Source organism: Lutra lutra, chromosome 9 (genome assembly GCF_902655055.1).
Source record: "Lutra lutra chromosome 9, mLutLut1.2, whole genome shotgun sequence".
NCBI lineage: Eukaryota > Metazoa > Chordata > Mammalia > Carnivora > Mustelidae > Lutra > Lutra lutra.
In genome coordinates, this window is record NC_062286.1 from 77,132,576 (window position 1) to 77,155,432 (window position 22,857).

A 22,857-nucleotide genomic window follows, 5' to 3' on the forward strand; every position below is an offset into this window, starting at 1 on the left:
CCTAGCACACTGCCCAGATCACAGAGCTGTGCAGGTTCTGCTTCTGTGTAGGATCAAAGATTCATTCTGTCAGGCCAAGTCAGTCAGGGGGAAATAAATAGAAAGGAAAAGAGACTTAGCCAATTAAAATGCTGTAACATTTTTTTCAAAAAACCAAGTGAAACTTAAGTTTTCTCATTCTTCCTAATCCAAGGAACACATCTAGAACAAGACTAAAGAGCTCTATAGTCCAGTCATTACCAGGGCTCCTTGTCCCTACTACAAGGCAGGTACGGTTTGAGGAACTGGGAATAGAGCAGTTCACTAAACCCACAATTTTAGTAACAATTACATAAAGACGTAGCTTAGTATTTTATAAAAATAAGAGACCTCCAGGATGGTCCAAATCTCTTATCTTGGAGAAAACCAAGGCCCAGAGAGATTTTTTTTTTTTAAAGATTTTATTTATTTATTTGACAGAGAGAAATCACAAGTAGGCAGAGAGGCAGGCAGAGAGAGAGGAGGAAGCAGGCTCCCTGCGGACCAGAAAGCCCGATGCGGGGCTCGAACCCAGGACCTGGGATCATGACCTGAGCCGAAGGCAGCGGCCTAACCCACTGAGCCACCCAGGCGCCCCAAGGCCCAGAGAGATTAACTAATTTGTCTCAGTTGGTAATCGTGTCTATATGGCAACAAAGGCAAGGAATAGAAACCAGGTTTCTTATCTCTCCTCTAGTAACAAAATTTACTTGCTCTTTAAGCAACTATTTTTGTGTGCCTATTTTATGCCACACATATGGTAGGTACCAGGAATACAAATGGATAAGATACTGACTCTGTCCTCAAAAATTGCAGAGTAATTCTAAGATGGGATGAGCACTTCAATAGAAGTGGTAACAGAAAAAAAGTAAACTCTGTCTCTAATTGTGTAGGACTTCCAACATTTTATTTTTTAAATTTTTTAACATTTTATTTATTTATTTGAGAGAAAGCAAGTGTGAGGCAGGGGAGGAGCAGAGGGACAGGGACAAGCAGATTCTGTGCTGAGCTCAGAGCCCCACTTGGGGATGGATCTCAGGACCCTGAGATCATGACCTGAACTGAAACCAAGAGTCAGACGCCTAACTGACTGAGCCACCCAGGACTACAACTTCCAACATTAAAAAAAAAAAAAAAAAAAAAAAAAAAAAAAAAAAAAGAATGGTTAATCATTTGTTTTATCCCCACCACAGCCCTACGAGTACAGAGCACAGATCTTATTATTCCTGTTACATAGATGGAGATATTGAAGTACAAAGAGGATAGGGAGTCTATTAAGGTCATCTCTAGCGGCAACAAAATGCCTAGAAACCAAGTCTGTTTACTCCAAGATAGACATTTTTTTCTCACTAGATGGGAAAGGCAGATGTTCTTTTTATGACCAGTTCCCTTCTGACCAAGAGCATACATTTGCGAAACCGTGTGCAGAATAATCTGTGGCTGTGAAAGTAGACTTAACTGGCCTGTGGCGTCTCATCAGCTGAGCATAGTTATTCGATAGCTGAGTAAACCATCAACAAGACCTCATTATTACTAGTATTCTTAACATACCCATTATATATCACAGAATAGATGGCAAAGTTCCTGCCCTCAGGGAGTTAATATTTTAAGGAACAGGGCTATAAACATTTTTTTAAAAGTGACATAATTAAACAAACTATGAATAGAATAACCACTACAAATAACAGTTAATTTAAGACACTAAAGGTTTTGAAGAGCAAAAAGAGTGGATACTTCCAGGAAACTTCCATACTCTTAAAGAACTAAACAGAGAACAGAAGCCTTGTATACATAATGATATAGACCAATCTTCATATTAATAAAGGTTCTTTCTTACCAAGCATGTTCATCACATTAAAAAAAAAAAAAATAGTAATTTCTTCATTCCTTCATTTCACCTTTCAACTTTACTCAAAACAATTATATGAATATTCCATTTCCCTCTTTCTAGGAAAGTTGCATATTTTGTAACATTCCCCATCTAAGAAGAATGAATTCATAATGGCAGCTCCCATCAGCATGCCTTTGGCAAAACGATTAAAGCTGTGTGGTTTCATTGCGTTAACCTTCTACCCTCCTTCAGATGTACCCTAAATGGAATGTATCTGATGATTTTCTCCTATACATAGTAAAATATGTATATTCATCTGAGATTCACTCACTTTCTAAAAAGTAAAAGGGAAAAAAAGCATTTCTTCACTGTCACGTTCAGTTTTAAACAATAATTTCACTGTTAATTATCTCATACTTTATTGATGCCATAATTTACCATGGCCTTATAACATGACCAAACTGTTTTAAACCTTAATACTTTTTAGAATTATTAACAAAATAAAGAAAGCTAAGGAGAAACACATATTAGTGATTTCAAATTACTGAGAGGAAGAACTTCTTTAGAAACTGGCTAAATAGTAAAAATCGTGATCATCCTTTCCCAAGGAATAATGTTAGCATTATTTTAAAAATACAACTTGAGGGGCGCCTGGGTGGCTCAGTGGGTTAAAGCCTTTGCCTTCGGCTCAGGTCATGATCCCAGGGTCCTGGGATTGGGCTCTCTGCTTGGCAGGGAGCCTGCTTCCTCCTCTCTCCCTGCCTGCCTCTCTGCCTACTTGTGATCGATCTTTGGCTGTCAAATAAATAAATAAAATCTTTTAAAAAAATACAACTTGATTAAAACAACAACAACAACTCTTCAGTATTTCCTGAATATACTCAGGGAATTCATCCTTATAGCCGTTGGTTTCTTTTTAAATATTTGTTAAATTTCATAGGGTGATAAGTAGCAATTTAAATGACAATTAAGAACTATCAGTAAGTTTCATTAGAATTATCAACTGTGCATCATAAAATATATTTCATGACATTTTCTAATTCCTAAAACTCACCTCATCACAAGAAAATATTTTAACAAATAACAGCTTAAAACCTAAATTAAAAAGTGTGATTATCAGCCTTTTTAGGTAGGAGATTAGGTAGGGCTTTAGTTATCTACAGATCATTAAGAGAAAGTACGGGGCCTATTTGGATCCTAAATGAAGTAAAGAAAGTAAACATGCAACAACAGTGACATCTAGTGTCAACTTTTGCAAGCCACTAGACTACCATCAAATCTTCCCAAGTACTGAAGAAACAACTATTCAAAACTTCTTTTCTTTAAAGACCAACAAAAGGAACTTTTGCTTTAGACCTAAAAATGACGCATCATTAAAGTATTTCAATAAGTCTCCTTTCAGACATTAAAAAAAAAGACCTTAAAAACATCTTAAAGAAAACATCTTAAAGAAAAACCATAATACTGAAGACCTAAAAGTAAAAAAAAAAACTTTGGTTATTCCGTATGGCCAGCATCTATCTGTAACTGCTCCCCTTGGCTACAGAAAAAAGCAAAGATACTACACAAGCTAGTACTTGGTTAGCACATCAAGAAAAAGCAGTTTAAGACATTTCAGGAATACCTGAAAATGCAAAGAAAGAAAAAAACTTCAGCTGTTGCACTGAGAAACAAGCTCAACATTTCAGCCGTTGCTACCTTGCTGTATTTTTGTTGCTTTGAAAGGTCCACTTATTTAAACAGCATGTATTTTTGCCCAAGAACTTAGAATTTGGCAGCCTAGGTTAATTTACCATAGCATTTTAATAGTTTTATGCTCTAGATGAATCCATAAAAGTAAGCAAATTTCCAAAAATTATTTTTGGCCAGGTCAGTATTTTGTAAAAAGTAAAGTCAGCATTAGATGAAGCTTACCTATTTTTTTTGGAAAGTTCATCCTTTCCCCTTTTAACTCCAAATATTCTTGTGATCAAGGTACTAAAAAGAAGTGTGGATGAATTTCTCACCTAATGTAAAAATAATGCACAATAAGGGTTAAGAAATATACATGGCATGAAACCAACATTTACAATGTTCAAACTTGACATTCAAAGTCCTTACCCAATTGGCTAATGTGGGGCTAAAGCAAATATGGTTTGTGTTCATGAAATAATTTTCAAAAACTGTATAGTAACTGACTCAATGACTTCCTCTTTCTTACACTAAGCCCTGTAACCCAACCACATGCACACAACACAGCTCTTTCCTGTACTTCTAACATTACCACCAACTATTTTATTTTTTTGTCCTTGAGTCATCAAATAACCTTATTTTTTTTAATTCATTTTCCTGTATTGTTTCTGACAAGGAATATCTCTTGATATCGAAAGAGCTCAGCTCTACTTATTTTCTATAATCATTTACCTATGGGAAATATTTATAAGACCTTACCCAATCCACATTAATTAATACAGCCAAGAAAATATTCAATATCCAAAATGTTGTTTATTAACTCCACAATGTAGTAATTTAATGAATTTTAGCCCTATAGTCATCTGAGACAACTGGTTAAGAAAAATAAGAGGGAACTATCATTAATAAACATAAATCATTTCTTCAAAATAATAATAATAATGATGATGATGATGATGATGCCTGGGGCACTCAGTTGGTTAAGCATCTGCCTTCAGATCACGTCATGATCCCAGGCTCCTGGGATCCAGTCCCACATCAGGATCCTTGCTCAGCAGGGGAGCCTGCTTCTCCCTCTGCCTGCCTCTCCCCTGCTTGTGCATGCTCTCTCTCTCTCTGATAAGCAAGTAAATAAAACCTTTTTTAAAAATGTAATAATGGAGATACGTATTTCCAAACTAATGTGTCAAGATGTTTTGTTGGATCATAAAACTGTCTGGAATGCCATGGCCAATTGGGCCTCCGGGATTACCTTGCCAAATCAGAGCAGAGATGTATAAATACGTATTGAGTTTCCTACAGTGTGTAAGAATGATACCAGCATCATGGAGAATATCTATAAGACACACTTACGGCCAACACAGAACCTATATTCTACTGAAATAGGGCTCATAATCATATGATATGTTTAAACAGCAACATGAGAAGAAAGGTAATTAAAAGTAACAATGGAAGATTTACATATAGTTGCCTGCAACCACTGCTGCAAGGGTCACAAACTCAAATGCCCACAGGACCAGTGAGTGGCAGGGGCAGCACAGGACGGGGACTAATTCGGTCACCATTCAGCTTCAGCTGAGTCGCAGGAGGGGATGTAAGCCCAGTGTTGCCAGATCTGCCTTTTCAAGAGAAGCCAGAAAATGCAGTTTTTATGTGAAATCTCACTATTTTGAAATGTTGGCAACAAATTAAAGGAAAAAAAAAAAAAACAACAAATACTGAGGAGGCCAAATAAAACATAGTTGTAGGCTAGATTTGACCTATCCGCCACCGGTTTGCAACCTCTCCTCTAGAAGCCCAAGGCTGACTCAGTTCATGCATGGTTAACTCTAGGAGTGGACTACAATTCATACCAAAGTAGAGTAATTCATAACAATACTGCAATGAGACCTAAAATTGGACAAGTTCACATATGCTCATTCCACAATCAACAAACATTAATGAAGCACCTACCACCATGCCCTAATATCCCTAAACAAAGAATCAATCTGTCCTGTTACACTGTGAACATGGCCTCGAGCCATGATCTCGATCATCCCCTAGTCCAGATCTTGATTATCTCTCACCTGGTCTACTGACTTAGTGCCCAAAGATCTTAGGTTTAAGATGGCTTGGTAAAGTCATACAAAAATCCTGCCCCCCTCAGGTATCGCACAAAAACAAAAAAAGAAAAACAGAAACACAAATTCCATCCTGCCCTAAACCAAACTTTCTAACAAAGGCTGCCAGATGCAGTCAAACTAAAATAGGAGTTCCGGGAGATGAAAGAGCACAAGTGCCAAGGCACCCCTTAATCAAAACTTAGAGGACTGCTTTACGAAGTGAATGGGAACGGCCAGAGAGAAAATCCCTTGTCTGATTCAATAAGCTGGAGGCAAGAGCCAGTCATTCGGTAATATTAGAAGAGATCTGGGGCACCTGGGTGGCTCAGTGGGTTAAGCCTCTGCCTTTGGCTCAGGTCATGGTCTCGGGGTCCTGGGATCGAGCCCCACGTTGGGCTCTCTGCTCAGCAGGGAGCCTGCTTCCCCCTCTCCCTCTCTCTCTGCCTACTTGTGATCTCTCTCTCTCTCTCTCTGTCAAATAAATAAAATTTTTAAAAAAGAGAGAGAGAGATCTGAGGGTTCCAATAGTAGTAGTCTGATCCCTTCAGTATCAAGTTCCCTCATTAGCAGCCAACAGTCATCATTGTCTGTTTCAGTAGGTGTAGCAACATGCTGATATTCTACCATTAATTAGTGACAACTTTCAGAAAGGAAAGTTTCCCCTCATCTGCTCTTTAGTGACCCTGTTACTGGATTACTACACATAAATTTACCAGTTTGCAGAATAATGAGTTAATGCCATAGCAGCCCCCAAAGGCCACCAAATAATGATCTTTTAAGACATTAAAGAAAATTAACTTTTCTTTTTCTTTTTTTTTCTTTTTTTTCAGGATTATTTATTTGACAGAGAGAGAGTTCACAAGTAGGCAGAGAGGCAGGCAGAGAGAGAGGAAGGGAAGCAGACTCCCACTGAGCAGAGAGCCCGATGTGGGGCTCGATCCCAGGACCCCGGGACCATGACCTGAGCTGAAGGCAGAGGTTTAACCACTGAGCCACCCAGGCACCCCCAACTTTCCTTTTCTTGAGATAAAATTCACATACCATAAAATTCACCATATTAAAGGGTACTGGTTGGTGGTTTTTACTATATTCACAAACCAGGAAACTACCACCACCTGATGCCACAATATTATCATTACTCCAAAATAAAACCCTATACACATTACTAGTCATAATGCATCCTCCCCCACCAGGCAAGCACTGATCTACTTTCTGTCTCTGTGGACTTGCCCATTCTGGACATTTCATGTTCATAGGATCATGCAATATGCAGCCCTTTTTTTTTTTTTTTTAAAGATTTTATTTATTTGTCAGAGAGAGGGAGAGAGAGCAAGCACAGGCAGACAGAATGGCAGGCAGAGGCAGAGGGAGAAGCAGGCTCCCTGATGAGCAAGGAGCCCGATGTGGGACTCGATCCCAGGACGCTGGGATCATGACCTGAGCGGAAGGCAGCTGCTTAACCAACTGAGCCACCCAGGCGTCCCATTATGCAGCCCTTTTTGTCTGGCTTCTTTCATTTAGCTGTTCTCAAGGTTCACCCATGTTGTAGCATGTCTCAGTAGGACACTCCTTTTCACAGCCAAATATCATGCCATTGCATGGATATACCACATTTTTATAATCCACTCATCATTTGATGGACATCTGGGTTATTTCCATTTGGGGGCTACTATGGATAATGATACTATGAACACTACAAGTTTTTGTGTGAACGTGTTTCTTTTCATTTCTTTTGGGTATACAGGAAGAAATGGTACTGCTGGGTCATATGGTAATGATAGAGTAGTCAGTCAGACATGAGCTGGAGACCAAGGTGGTGATAAAGAGGTGACACGTTAAAAGCCTGGGGCACAACATCCTGACTTTGTGGCTTTTAACATCCTGGTCTCACAGCTTCCAACACGGTAGGGCTAACAGACCAAGGACCACAGGTACAGAACATGGGCTCTTCTCTTCAATCTCTGCCCCCAGGGTAACCTTTATTTAATTATATTCACATAGTGGTCTCTTCAATCCACCCCTGATTTATCCCCATGGCAAAATATGGCCCTGACAGTTCCCACAAGAACCTCGCAGGGTCAAAAACTCCCCCTCCCTAGGAGTCCCTTGGATGATTGGAAACAACCTCAGTTGGACACTGCCCTAGCTGTGACCTATAACCTATGCAAACATAAAAAGAAAAGATAGCCCTAATCCCAAGATAGCTGCCACCTCTGAGCCTGCCCAATCTCCCACCTTGAGAGTGTAACATCCTTGATAAACTGCTTTGTGCCTGCTACTTTCCTTCTGGCTATCTTGATCCAAGTGTGGACCCTCATGTAAATCTTTCATGGGGAATCCAAGAACCAAGATCTCCGTTTACACAATGCAGACTCTCCCCCTAGTAACAGTAATTGTACTTTTGAGGACCTGCCAAAGTGGTGGTACCATTTTACATTTGCACCAGCAATGTATGAGGGTTCCGATTTCACCAGTTCTCCAAGTGTTCCCCAATAATTGTTATTGTCCATCATTTTTTATTATAACTATTCTAAATGGATGTGAAATGGTATCTCATTGTGGTTTTGATTTGCATCTCCCTACTAAATAATGAGGTTAAGCACTTTTTCATGTGCTTATTGTATATTCACATATGTTTTCTCGAGAAATAGTTTCAAATTCTTTGCCCGTTTTTTAACTGGACTGCCGTAATTTCTCTCACTGAGTTTTAAGAATTCTTTATATATCCTGGGGCATCCGGGTGACTTAGTCGGTTGGGCATCCAACCTGACTTCATCAGTTCAGGTCTTGATCTCAGGGTCATGACTTCAAGCCCCATTTTGGGCTCCACACTGGGCATGGAGCCTACTTAAAAAAAAAAAAAATAAGTTCTTCATATATTTTATATACTAACCAAATATCAGATACATGATTTGCAAATATTTTCTCCCATTCTATCAGTTGTATTTTCATGTTCTTGATGGTATCCTTTGAAACACAGACATTTTAAATTTTGATCAAGTCTAATTTATCACTTTCTTTTGCTGCTTGTGCTCTAGGTGTCATACCTAAGAAACTGTTACCTAATCCAAGGTCACAAAGATTGACAGTTAATTTCTTCTAAAAGCTTCACCATTTTAACTTTTACATTTAGGAGTTTGATCCATTTTGAGTTATTGTTTTAATATGGTTTAAGACAGGAAGCAAGCTGATTCTTCCACATGTAGTACATCCAGTTGTCCCGGTACCATTTGCTGAATGGACTATTCTTTCCACCACTGAATTGTCTTTTCTACTAAATGTTAGGTTTTACTTCTGGATGCTTAATTCTATTACATTGATTTATAAGTGACTATTCTAATGCCAGTACCACACTATCTTGATTACCGTTACCTTTGTCGTAAGTTTTGACATTTGAGCATGTGAGTCCTCTTTTTTTCCTCCCAAGATTGTTTTGGCTAGTCTGAGTCCCCTGCATTTTCATCTGAATTTTACAATCACTTTGTCAATGTCTTCAAAAAATTCAGATGGGATTTTAATATATATTGAATTTAAATGTTGATATATTTATATATATTGATATATTTATATATATATTAATACATTTAATATATATTGACTATAGATAGGTAGGTAGGTAGATAGAATCTGTAGATCAATTTGGGGAGTATTGTCATCTTAACATTGTATTGTCATCTTAACAGTACTAATAAGGTCTTCTAGTCCATGAACATGAAGTGTTTTTCCACTTCATTTAAGCCTTCTTCAATTTCTTTCCAAAAATATTCTGTAATTTTCAGCATACAAGTCTTATATTTCTTTTCTTAAATAGAATATTACTTTATTAAATAGTACTTAGTATTCCTAAGTACTTTATTCCTTTTGACGCTATTACAAACAGAATCTTTTCTTAATTTCACTTGTGGATTCTTTTTTTTTTTTTTTTAAGATTTTATTTATTTATTTGACAGACAGAGATCCAAGTAGGCAGAGAGGCAGGCAGAGAGAGAGGAGGAAGCAGGCTCCCCACTGAGCAGAGAACCCGATGCGGGGCTCGATCCCAGGACCCTGAGATCATGACCTATGCTGAAGGCAGAGGCTTTAACCCACTGAGCCACCCAGGCGCCCCTTCACTTGTGGATTCTTCATTGCTAGTGTATAAAAATACAATCAATTTTTATATATTAATCTTGCATCCAACAACCTTGATGAACTTGTTTGTTAATGATTAATTATTTAATGGTTTTGTATGTGTATGAGTGTTTGTGTGTGTTCCTTAAGATTTTCTATATAGGAGACTGTCATTGAAAAATAGATTAAATTTTGCATCTCCCTTTCCAATTTGGTTGATTTTTAGTTCTTATTCTTGCCTAACTGCCTTACCTACAACTTCTAGTATGATGTTGAATAGATATGGCAAGAGTTGATATCCTTGTCCTATTCCTGATCTTAGGAGGAAAGCTTTCAGTCTTTCACCATCAGCGTGTTGTTAGCTACAGGTTTTCCATTGATATCCTCTGTCAGGTTGAGAAAGTCCCCTTCCATTCCTAGTTTATTGAGCATTTATAACATGAAATGGTGTTTGGATTTCTGCATCTGCTTAGATGCTCATGTGGTTTTGTCCTTTAGTCTATTCATATGGTGTATTATATTGATTTTCATAAGTTGAAATATATACTCGATATTTTAAATGTATAGAAGTTATATAGCATAACATTAAAAACATTAATGTGAATATAGAGAAAATACCTAGCACGGAAGACACTATTGGTTACTTAAGATAGGAGAGTGTCCCTATGTTTTGCTACAATAGTATAAATGGTTCCAGGACATCTGGTTAAAGTTCTCCTTTTTATTTTCTAATATTCCGTCCATATTTTTGTCCCTATCCATTATAAAGCTAATAAAGGAAGGAAATTATGTAGAAGTACAATTGGGAGAGAGGTGGAGATGGACTGACAAACTGCATTTCCAATTCCTAAGTCACTGATAGAAGATGGTAATATGAACCACTGATACCCTATCAATGTGGGTAGGGTCATTACCAGCGCCAATATATCTTGAAAAACTCTTCACAGTAACAACAAGGAAAACATGCCCAGCTTGGGAAGGATGGATCAAGGAGAATACAAGTAAAAAGGAGAATAACAATAGGGAAAAATAGTAGTAAAGTGAAAAATGGACAGAATAGAACGGCTGCCAAATAACTCCAGCTATAATTAATTCTTATCATAAGGAAAATACCAGAAAATCTTCCCGTTTTCTTACCACCTTCTCCATCAAGCCCCCAACATATGGCTGATAAAGACTTGATACTCAGCTACAATGGCTATCAATTTTTTCCCTTGTATTCACTAAGTACATATACTTTTTCTTTCTAGCATGAAAAAGCTAACCACATAGACTTGTGTAAAATATAGAAGGATTTGGTAAAAGAAATCAAAATTGGGTTTCACGAAGCAGTGTGTGTGTGTGTGTGTGTGTGTGTGTGAAGCGTGTACGCATGTGTATGTGTGTATTGCAGATAATACATTTTTCTTATGTATGTATGGCTCTTCTTATATAACATAAATGCTCCCTTGACAAATAGTTTTAAATGATAAATGCAGAGCCTCTCATGAGCAATCACTATGTGGTATAGTCACTTATACACGTTACACCTTCACCCTTAACAGATGGTCACGTCCCTGAGAATGGGATCTGCGTGTAATAGGAAATATTTTGTCTAGTGTACATGGCACCAGTTTACAGTAGAAAGAAATACTTTCTGAAAAAATTCAAGGAGATTTGGATTCTTATTTGTCTTTCATCCCTTCTTAGCTATGTGACCTTGAAAAAGACACTTAAAACTTTAGGTCCTAAATCCCTCATCTGTAATCCAGCAAAGCTGTACTGGGATTGTAGTGTAATGAGTAGAGCAGGGCTAGATTTAAGCACCACACAGCCTTCAGCCTGGCCCCTTTGTGGCAAACTCACAACCACCCGAGACCCTGGACATGCTGGGGCCAACAGAGCAAGACACAGGGCCACGCTCCTGGGAATACCTAAAAGGCTCCTTTTCCTCCTCTGAAACCCACTACATATTGTAGACCAGAGCTGGCCTGAGGGAAGCAACTAAGGACATACCAGATAGAAATATAAGCTCAGTGTGGATCTTAGTAGGATATTAAAATGCATATTCAGTGGAGTTTCTGGGCAAGCTGGGAAGATGTGTTAGCTGCCCTGTAATGAGGACGCAGGGAAAGAAGATCAGGTTTTCCAGTCGCTGAACAAAAAAAAAAAGGGGGATTGCCCAGAAGTGTCTCAGCTCCCATATATGTACCTGTAAATTACCCTTAAATAATTTTTCTTTAAAGATTTTATTTATTTATTTCAGAGAGAGAGAGCACGAGTGAGGGACAGGGGCAGAGGGAGAGGGAGAGGGAGAAGCAGACTCCACACTAAGCAGGGAGCCCAACCCAGCGCTCAATTCCAGGGCTCTGGGATCAGACACTTAACTGACTAAGCCATCCAGGTTCTTTAACTTAACTAGTTTCATCTCTAAAATACATGTCAAAGATCATCACATGGGGGCACCTGGGTGGCTCAGTGGGTTAAGCCGCTGCCTTCGGCTCAGGTCATGATCCCAGGTCCTGGGTTCGAGCCCCGCATCGGGCTTTCTGCTCAGCAGGGAGCCTGCTTCCTCCTCTCTCTCTGCCTGCCTCTCTGCTTACTTGTGATTTCTCTCTGTCAAATAAATAAATAAAATCTTTAAAAAAAAAAAAAAAAAAGATCATCACATGTCACCATTCTTACTAATATTTTTCCATTCGGAGCCATCATCATCTCTTGGCAGTAGTTCTTCCAGATTAGTCTTCCACCTTCCCTGTAAGTCTTGCCAGTTTTGAGTCTCCATTTTTAACTACAGTGATCAGATGCCTTCACTCCCCTATTTAGAAACTCTGTCATGGGACGCCTGGGTGGCTCAGTTGGTTGGACGACTGCCTTCGGCTCAGGTCATGATCCGGGAGTCCCGGGATCGAGTCCCGCATCGGGCTCCCAGCTCCATGGGGAGTCTGCTTCTCTCTCTGACCTTCTCCTCGCTCATGCTCTCTCACTGTCTCTTTCTCAAATAAATAAATTTAAAAAAAAAAAAAAAAAGAAGAAACTCTGTCATGAAGGGTTTTTCAATAGCAGTGAGAGCCACAGTTTCAAACCCCAGGTCTGTCCCAACTACACCCATGGAGGCTCTGGCTCATCCAGCCATTTTCAGACTCGGATGACACATTACATCACAGGGCATGGGAACTGCCTTCTCTCACACCTCCCCAAATGTTGTACCAACCCCTGCCCAAGTTGTGTTAATGCCCCAAGTGCTAACCTTTGCTAGTAAGAGAGAGGAGATGGGACTGTTCCAAGAGGTGGTAGTTTCATGTGGCATAGAAGATCTATCACGTGACCAGACAACTAGCTCAGTTTTCCGGCAAGGTCAAGACCTGTTCAGTAATGCCTTTCCTCCCTTGTCTCACCTCTTCTCTTTATTTCTTCATTCTTGCTGCTGTGGTTTGTACCATTCAATAAAACCTTAGCACCCAGATAATACTTCCAGTTTTGTTTTCTAAGGAACAAGACCAAAAGCCTACAAGGTAGGTAGGTGTATTTACACCTTCTCTGTATTCCTGTAACACCAAAAACATTCCCCATAATATCACAGATTCTGGAGTCATACAGATAATAGCTGTATGTCCTTAGACAAAGTTGTTTTGCCTCTCTGAGTCTTGTCTTCCTTATCTGGAAACGGGGATTATAATAATAGAATCTATTTTACAAGTCTGTTCTAAGCATTAACTGAGATTTTCAAAATAAATGATGTCAGGCACACAGAAAATCTTCAACAAGACAGCCATTAAGATGACTGTGTCTTATTTATCCATGTATTTCTCAGTGTTTACTGTAGCATCTGCAATACAATAGGTGTTCCTAATGCCTAATATGTTTACAAAAATACCTTACCCCTATATTTTAAAAATGCCCAAGAGGTGGCAGAGATCGAAAAACTTCTACGGGCTCAATAAACAAGATTGAGGAATGTGTAAAAACAAATAAAATTATATATGGATGCTTATTGGAAAAATGTTCCTTTACTACAAAATTAAGTTAATTTCACTTGTGTGTGTGTGTGTGTGTTTTTTTTCCTCACCAACATGGAAAAACAGGAAAGTCAGAAGAACAGATGTAGCGACCGTTAGGCCCAAGATCCATTCCTGAGAAGATGTACACAAATTAGGTTGCTGTAATTTCAACCACATTTCACATGTGTTCAGAAAAAAATCATTCTCTAAAAGACCTTAACAGAGAATCCTGTGATAAGCTGCTTTAAACTGTTGTAAATGTTAATTGTTTTAAAATAAAGCCCTCTTTCAAATAAATAAATAAATAAATCTTAAAAAAAAAAAAAAAAAAGACACTTCAGTGTTTAAAAAATAAAATAAAGCCCTCTTCGCGTTCATGGACTATGTTGATTTATAATTCGGCCTATCTTAGATTAAGTTTTTATAAGGAAAAAAACACAACAATCAATATACTAAAGACACAGGATTGGTCATTATGATGTTTATTTCCTCTAGTACAGCAAACTGAAAAGACCCAAAAAGATTCTTTAAACCAGGGTTAATAGGGAAGAATCCCGAAAATAAAACTACACATGAGCACTTACATGTACTTACGCAGTCTTCTGTGGATATATGTGTGTATCTGAGTACTACACATACAAAGAACCCACATTAAAAGAAAGGCAGAAAATATATCAGAATGCTATACCTATAAGGTAGTTAAACAGGGGACTTTCACTTTTCTTCTTATGCTTTTATTTTCAAAATTTCTGCAGTAAACGTGTTACTGTCTTAAAAGGTCTCAAAAAAAATTTTTTTTGAAAAAAACCAGCCACTCATTTTTGATACTTTCAGTTTTGCTAAAATGTTGGAAAAGTCACCAGGTTTCATTCTCTGAAAGCATTTCTTTGTTCATCTTGAATTCATGGCTTAATGAAAACAATATTGATATTTCTGGCAATCAGTTTTATGATCTCTAGTTTTCCGGATGGTCAAGCCACATTCCTACCTCTATGACTCTACTTAAGGTACACAGGTACTGCTCTGCTTCCTGTAAATGCAGAGGGTAAACACTGTGTCCTTGGGAGTAGTTAGGCAATGCTCCTAGACAGGATTTTAGACATTCATCTTTCTTACAGGAAGATGCCCAATTTTCCAGGCAGAAGTTGGCAACCTTAAGGATTCCTCTTTACATTGGGAATCTGTGCCTTTAGCTACACTACCACATGCTGACCTTCAGTTAGAGGCTTATCACAGAGTTATAAAATGGTTTGTGTCGATCACTGACTGGAAGCCCTGCCTTTCTAGCAAATTCTCCATTCTGCAGGTAATGTATTAAGGTCTAGCTTCTCTCCTCCTCTCACTTTGCCAGTCTTTTTTTTTTTTTTAAAGCCCCATGTCAAGCACTCACAAGCCACAAGTTAGTCTCCTTTATTCTGGAAGGAAAACAGTAAATTCATGGTGCTTCTCCCAAGAATCAGGAAAGATGACCGTCTTAAATCCAACAACTACTATCCTGAGTATTGTCGACTATCTTTAGAGTTCTCGGTCTAAAACTTTCTGGACAGTGATCATATCGCAAAAAAAAGAAGAAAAAAGGTAACTGAATATTTAACCTCCTCCATTTTAATACTTAGGGTTTTTTCCCTTTGTTTTTTACCTGTTTTTTTATTTTTTTAAGATTTTATTTATTTATTTGAGAGAGAGAGCGAGTGAGAGAGAACACAAGACAGGGTTGGGGGGTAGGAGGTGAGAGGAGGCAGAGGAAGAAGCAGGCTCCCGACTGTGCAGGGAGCCCAACTCAGGACTCAGTCTCAGGACCCTGGGATCATGATCTGAGTTGAAGATGCTAAACTAACTGAGCCACCCAGTTTTTGTTGCTATTGTTGTTTTTTACCTTTTGATAGAGTGTATTTATAGCACTTACTCAACACTCTGATACCCAGAGTCCACAGCATCCAAAAGAAAGATTAAGAGTTGTTCTGCTTCTAGCTCAACATCATTGACCAGCAGGGAAATGCAAATCAAAACCAGAATGAGATACTACTTCATACCCACTAGGATGGCTATTATCAAAAAACAAAGAAACGGAAGAGAAACTAACAAGTGTTGGCAAAGATGTTAGGAGAATGGAGCTCTTGGGCATTGCTGATGGAAGAATCAAATGGCATGGCTACTACAGAATACAGTTTGGCGGTTTCTCAAAAAGTTAAACATAGAATTACCATATGATAGACACAACAGAATTGAAATCAGAAACTCAGTAATTGTATAACAATGTTCATTACAGCATTATTCACAGTAGCCAAAAAGAAACAACCTAAATGCCTATCAGTAGATGACTGGGTAAACAGAATGTTAAATATATGCACAATGGAATATCATTCAGCCTTAAAAAGGAATGAAACTATGACACATACTATCTTGAAACCACTATGTTAAGTGAAATAATCCAGATACAAAAGGCCTAACATTCTATGATTTCACTTATGAGGTGCCTACAGTAGGTAAATTCATAGAGTCTGGGAAACCGAACAGGTTACTAGGGGCAGCGGGAAGAGGAGAGGAGGAGACACTGTTCAACAGACATAGAGCTCCTGTTTAGGATGATGAAAAAGCTCTGAACACGGATAGCAGGGATGACTGCACAACACTGCAAGTGTACTTCAAGCCCCTGAACTACACATTTTCAAATGGTTAAAATGGTAAATTTTAAAAAAGAAATAAATGATAATTTATACAAAATAATAACAATGTAGTATGGGTTTATAATACATATAAAAGTGTATTTTATATACATAAAATATATATATACAAATATATGTACTTTATATATGTGTGTGTGTGTGTGTATATATATATACATATATGTATATATATATATAAAATGTGTAATAAAAGCACAAAGATTGGGGCACCTGGGTGACTCAGTCATTAAGAATCTGCCTTTGGCTCAGGTCATGATCCCAGGGTCCTGGGATCAAGTCCCACATCAGGCTCCCAGCTCAGGCAGGAGTCTGCTTCTCCCTCTATACTTCCCTCTAACCTTACCCCTTGTGATATCTGTCTCAGATAAATAAATAAAATCTTAAAAAGAAAAAAAAGAGCACAAAGATTGGGAGGAGAGAAATATAAGTATATATTATTAGGTTCTTACAAAATCTTCTACTTCAACAAAAGTGATATAATACCACTTGAGGGATGACTGTGATGCTTAAGATAGATGCTAAAACCTCTAAAGCAATCACTTCAATAAGAAAACAAAGAGTTATGGCTAAAAAGCCAACAAAAGGGCGCCTGGGTGGCTCAGTGGGTTAAGCCACTGCCTTCGGCTTAGGTCATGATCTCAGGGTCCTGGGATCGAGTCCCGCATCGAGCTCTCTGCTCGGCAGGGAGCCTGCTTCCCTCTCTCTCTCTCTCTGTCTACTTGTGATCTCTCTCTCTGTCAAATAAATAAATAAAATCTTAAAAAAATAAAAAAATAAAAAATAAAAAGCCAACAAAAAAGATAAATAATAGTTTATTAAAACCTATTTGGAAATATAATTAAGTCAATGAAAATAAATGGCAAAAGCACTTACCGCCCAGACTGGTGATGTAAAGCCTAGAATTGCAGCCTTAGCTCCGTCAGCAACATACGGAATAATATTTTCTCCCAGACGTGTATCTCTGAACAAGGCTCTAAGGATATTTAAAGCATGAACCTAGAATAAAAATCTGAAAATTAGTTGTGGGTCAAAGACCATGGTACTAAATCTGTACAGATCTAATAGTTAAACTCAAAAAAAATTATTTAATTACAGTAAGAAATAAATAATCCACAAATGTAAGAGCAGATTTTAATAAAACAACTAGTATCTGAGTCAATTTTTCTAAAGTACAATTTGAACAATGCAATAAAAAAAGCTTGATCCAATGGACATACACAGAATCCCGAACCTACCAAGTAAAAACAAAATGCTCTTTTCCAGTACACATGGAACATTTATTTTTTAAAAATGACTTCAAACCTAGCCACAAATAAAAATCTCAACAAATACCAAACAATTAAAATCTTAGAGATTATACTCTGATTACAGTGGAATTAAGTTAGAAACTGATTTCTTTAAATATATTTAAAACTGAGACTTTTTTAAAACACTAGTCAAAAAAAACCCCTTTTTTTAATATTTAGAGCTGAATAACAACGAAAATACTACACATCAACATTTGGGAGATGCACTGTAAGTAGAACTTAAAACAAATGCATGCCTTACATGCTTCTATTTAAAAAAAAAAAGACTAAAAATGAGTATGCTAAGTGTCCTATAAAGATGATAAAGAACAATAAATTCAAAACAGAGAAAGAAAATTTAAAAGAGCATAAAATTTGAAAAAAGCAACCCAAAGCTGATACTTTGAAATAGAAAAAAACTTCTGACTAACCAAGAAGAGAGAGAAGAAAATAAGCAGTATCGTGAGAATACCAAGGATGACATGACTACAGATAAATGAGAGAATAAGGTAAAAGTAAGAATACTGCTATGAATAACACTACCCTAATCAATTCGGAAAATTAAGTAAAAATGAACACTTTTCCAGGAAACAGAATTTATCAAACAAATTCAAGGAGAAATTAAAAAGTTAGATAGATGTTAGCACTACATAAAGGAAATCAATAGATAAAAATCCTACCCAGAGACCAAAAACAAACAAACAAAAAACCCCTAACCTAATAACTACAACAATTACCAAAAAATTAACCCACATGATTTTATGTATGAATTCTATCAAATACTCAAAGAATAGATAATCCCAATTTACATAAACTATTTAGAGAAGAAAAGACTGCTGAATTTATTTTGTCAGTCTAGCATAGCCTGGCTATAAATACAAAGTAAGGATAACTATTTTGGGAAAATGGTAATACCTACCAAAGCTTAATATACAACACCTAATAATCACTCCTAGGTATCTACTAAACAGAAATGTACATATATATTCACCATTGGGCATGTACGAGAACATTTGTAATAGTACTATTCTTAATAACCCGAATTTAAAAACTACCCAAATGTTCATCAATAGAAGAATGAAGAAGTTATATAATATTATAAAACAATGAAAATGAATAAATCACAATTTGGATGGATACTATAAACATACCATTGGTCAAAAGAAACCATATCAAAAGAGTGTATAGTGTATGATTTCATTTATTTAAAATGAAAAAGAAAAAAAAAAACAGGTAAAACTAAAACTAAAGTGTTAAAGTTAGGCTAGTGGTCACCCTTGGGGAAAAGGTACTGATGAGAAGGGAGCATGAGGAGGTTTTCAGGTGCTAAAATTTAGTTCTGTCTCTTGCTACACACAAATGTGTTCACCTCGTGAACTCTACTGTGGTGTACACATGATATACACATGTCTTTGTAGTGTTATAATTCAATAAAAATTTTACATAAAAAATAAGGACAGGTACAGCATGAAAAAAGAAAACCACAGGTCAGTCTCACTTATGAATCCAGTGAAAATATGCAAAAATATTTTTTAAAAACTTTTAAGTGACTGTATAAAAAATGTATAATGTATAAAATGTATAAAAAAATGTCAAAGTTGTGGGTTTGGCCTGTAGGCAAAGACGGTATTGTATGAAAAAAATCAATATCTTCATATTTGCAAATTCTAAAAAGAACCATTTATCTCAAAAGACACTTGAAAGCGTTCAATAAAATTTGATTTCCTCAATAGGATACAAGATAGATTTAAACCTATAGCAAATATTAGAAACAATACAAGGCCGCCTGCTATCTCCATTTCTATACAAACCATACTACAAGGTCCAGCCAGAAGAATAAGAAAAATGTCCCATGAATAAGAATTAGGAGGTAAAACATGTTTAGCATTACTCACTGAGGTATATGTTTATCCATAAAGAAAATCCAAAAGAATTTACGTCTAAGTCATTAATTGTACAGCAATTGCTGACATGACTTCTTTTTTTATATTGAATTTTCCAGTCCATGAGCATGGCTTTTTTTTCCATTTATTCAGATCTTCTTGTGTGTCTTCCATTATTTTTAAAAATAATTTTCTATAAGTCTTGTAGACCTTTTGTGAGATTTAATTTTTGTGAGATTTAATTTTTCTAGTGACTATAAATGGTATTTTAAAGATTATATTGTACACTGCCGGTTTGTACAAGTGCAATTAATTTTTTTGGTTACTGTTGTGCTTATATTCAGCGCAGTCGTTTTCCCCAAACAAATCAATAAATTTAAATTCCAACCAAAATTCTAAAAGGGGTTTTGTTGGGTTGCCTGGGTGGCTCAGTGGATTAAGCCTCTGCCTTCGGCTCAGGTCATGATCTCAGGGTCCTGGGATCGAGCCCCGCATCGGGCTCTCTGCTCAGCAGGGAGCCTGCTCCCCCCAACCCCCTGCCTGCCTCTTTGCCTGCTTGTGATCTCTGTCTATCAAATAAATAAAATTTTTAAAAAAAATTTTTTAAAAAAGGGGTTTTGTTGAACTTAATAAGCCAACTCTGTAACTTTGAAAATACAATGGAACAAATATAGCTAAGATAATTCCAAAGGGGGAAAAGGGAGATTCACCCTACCAGATACCAAAACTTATTAAAAAGATAGTAACTTAAATAGTGATTTTGGCTCAGGGATAGACTAGGAGACCAATAAAACAGAGCACATGAACAGATATGCATATCAATAAAAACAGTACATGAAAGACAGAAGGATGTTATAAATCATGGGGAAAAGATATCCTGGATCAAAAATGCTTGCATATTAATTATCCAAATGGAAAGTAATAAATTTTTTTCTTATTTTACACACAATCAAAAACAAATTACAGGTGGTGTAAAGATGAAATGTGAGAAGTAAAACTCTAAAACTTTAAAAAGAAAATGTAAAATATCCTTCTGACTTTGGAGTATTCTAAACAAGATCCAAATGCACAAACCATAAAAGAAAAAGCTGACACAATCCACTTGATTAAAATTTAAAACTTCCAGCAATAAAAGTGTAAGCAAAGTGAAAGGAGAAGCCACAGGTTGGGAGAAGGTATGTGTAACTCAACCAAAAAGGAATATTGTTATCAGGAAGATCTTTTTTTAAAAGATTTTTCATTTATTTATTTGAGAGACAGAGAGAGAAGGAGAGGGGGAGCTGGGGTGCAGAGGGAGGTGGAGAAGCAGACGCCCCCCTGAGCAGGGAGCCCAATGCAGAGCTTGATCCTAGGACCCTGAAATCATGACCTAAGCCAAAGGCAGATGCTTAACCAACTCAGCCACCCAAATGCCCCAGGAAAATCATCTGAAAACAGCAAACCCCAATTCCTACAAGACAAAGGCAAATAACCAAGTTGAAGGCAGCCAGAAAGTGGTGTGTTTTTTTTAAGTTTTTTTATTTATTTATGTATTTATTTGTCAAAGAGAGAGAGAGAGAGAGAGCGAGCACACAAGCAGGCAGAGTGGCAGGCAGAAGCAGAGAGAGAAGCAGGCTCCCTGCCAAGCAAGGAGCCCGATGCGGGACTCAGTTCCAGGACCCTGGGATCATGACCTGAGTCGAAGGCAGCAGCTTAACCAACTGAGCCACCCAGGCTTCCCCAGAAAGTGTTTAAATGGGCAATTCACAGAAGTAATCCAGAAGACTAAAAATGAAACATGAAAATATGTTAAAGCTAGCCAGGTTTTAGATAAATCTGAAATAAAACCGGGAAGTGCCATTTCACATGAAGCAGAAAGGCAGAAACTAAGTATAATGAAATGCCATTCTGAAATTACAATGAAGTTGGGGCGCCTAGGTGGCTCAGTCAATTGTCGAACTTCTGGTTTCAGCTCAGGCCATGATCTGCCGTTGTGGAATCAAGCCCCAGCTTGGCCCTGAATCTACTTCAGATTCTCTCCTCTTCCCCCTTCCCTCTCCCATGCCACCCCACTAACACTCTCTCTAAAACCAATCAATAAAAAAAAGAGAGAGAGAAAGAAAAAAATTACAACGAAAGAACTTACGCTCACTCACCTTGAAAAATAATGTCTATTGGAAACACCCAAACTATAAAAAGATGTATGGATAATACCATTTATGTTTTTTAAAAAAGGTCACAAAATAATGAAAAATGTGCACAGAGGAGCTTGGATTAGTGATTATAGCTAAGGAGGGGAGAAAGGGGTACAGGATGCAGAGGAGCCCACAACACATACAATTCTTCAGGTTGACCTGGTTTCATGGATGTTCATTGTTCACTGCACATTTTTATATGCTGAAATGTTTCATAGATACCTAATAAAAATAATAAGAAATATACCACAGAAGGGGAGAAGGAAAGCAAATTATCAACGAATGCCTAGAAGACTAGTCAGAGACAAAGTTTTTACATTTTATCGAGTTAATAAAAATGACCACTAAAATGCCATGAATGATCTTGAAGCAGAGTAGGACAGTAATTATCCAACACTGTTTAAAATCAAACTCCATTATTTTCAGATGTTCTCATAAAAAATAGCACTTTCTTTAAGTGGGAGTCTAGGAAAATGGAACCAAATTGTATTTTTCACATTTTGCTGGAAAAAAATCTAAGACTGATAACTTCTGAAAGGTGATCAGTAACACTTTAAAAGTTTGCAAGAAATAAGGATATTTCACATTTTATAGTCACAGGACAGAAAGTACCATACGCTAATAAACCCCATCCTTTTCCATTAGTCACACTCTGGCCCATGGACTCCCTTTGACACCTCCCACAGGTTCTGAAATAAAACCACATGTACGGACGTATTGTACTTGATTGACGTGTCAGCTCTTCTGTTCCCTGACCTAGCCTGGGCCTCCTACTGTTGGGGAGGAAAGTCTTACTATAAAGCATTTACTGAAAAAGCTTAGACAAGATGTACTTAAAGGTATTTACTATTATGGAGTAGAGTGGAGCTGCAAGGATTACTTATCCCAACTTCTCACTCACACACACACACAGACACGCTCATACACACTTAACCCAGCCACAGCAGTGATTAAAAGAGACTAAATATTAGCTAAAATTAAAATATGAATATACCAAAGGATAGACATGTCCTTTTAGGGAAAGATCAGCTACTGAATTACAAAATGTGTTGTCAACTCAAAAAACACACATGAAATTTTAAAGTGATAGTACATTCATTTAAAAAATTTTAGAT

At 37.3% G+C, this 22,857-nt stretch overlaps 1 protein-coding gene across 7 annotated transcripts in view; it reads right to left on the minus strand.

Moving 5' to 3' along the window:
* The window catches only part of THADA (THADA armadillo repeat containing), a 328,389-nt gene that overhangs the window by 223,344 nt on the left and 82,188 nt on the right, over nt 1–22,857 (minus strand). For all 7 annotated transcript variants that reach the window (XM_047747152.1, XM_047747155.1, XM_047747154.1 and 4 more), the window contains 2 exons: nt 17,273–17,395; nt 3,764–3,855 (listed from right to left, as the gene is read on the minus strand). In XM_047747152.1, the coding sequence (XP_047603108.1) occupies nt 3,764–3,855; nt 17,273–17,395 (215 nt within the window). The remainder of the gene's footprint in view (nt 1–3,763; nt 3,856–17,272; nt 17,396–22,857) is intronic.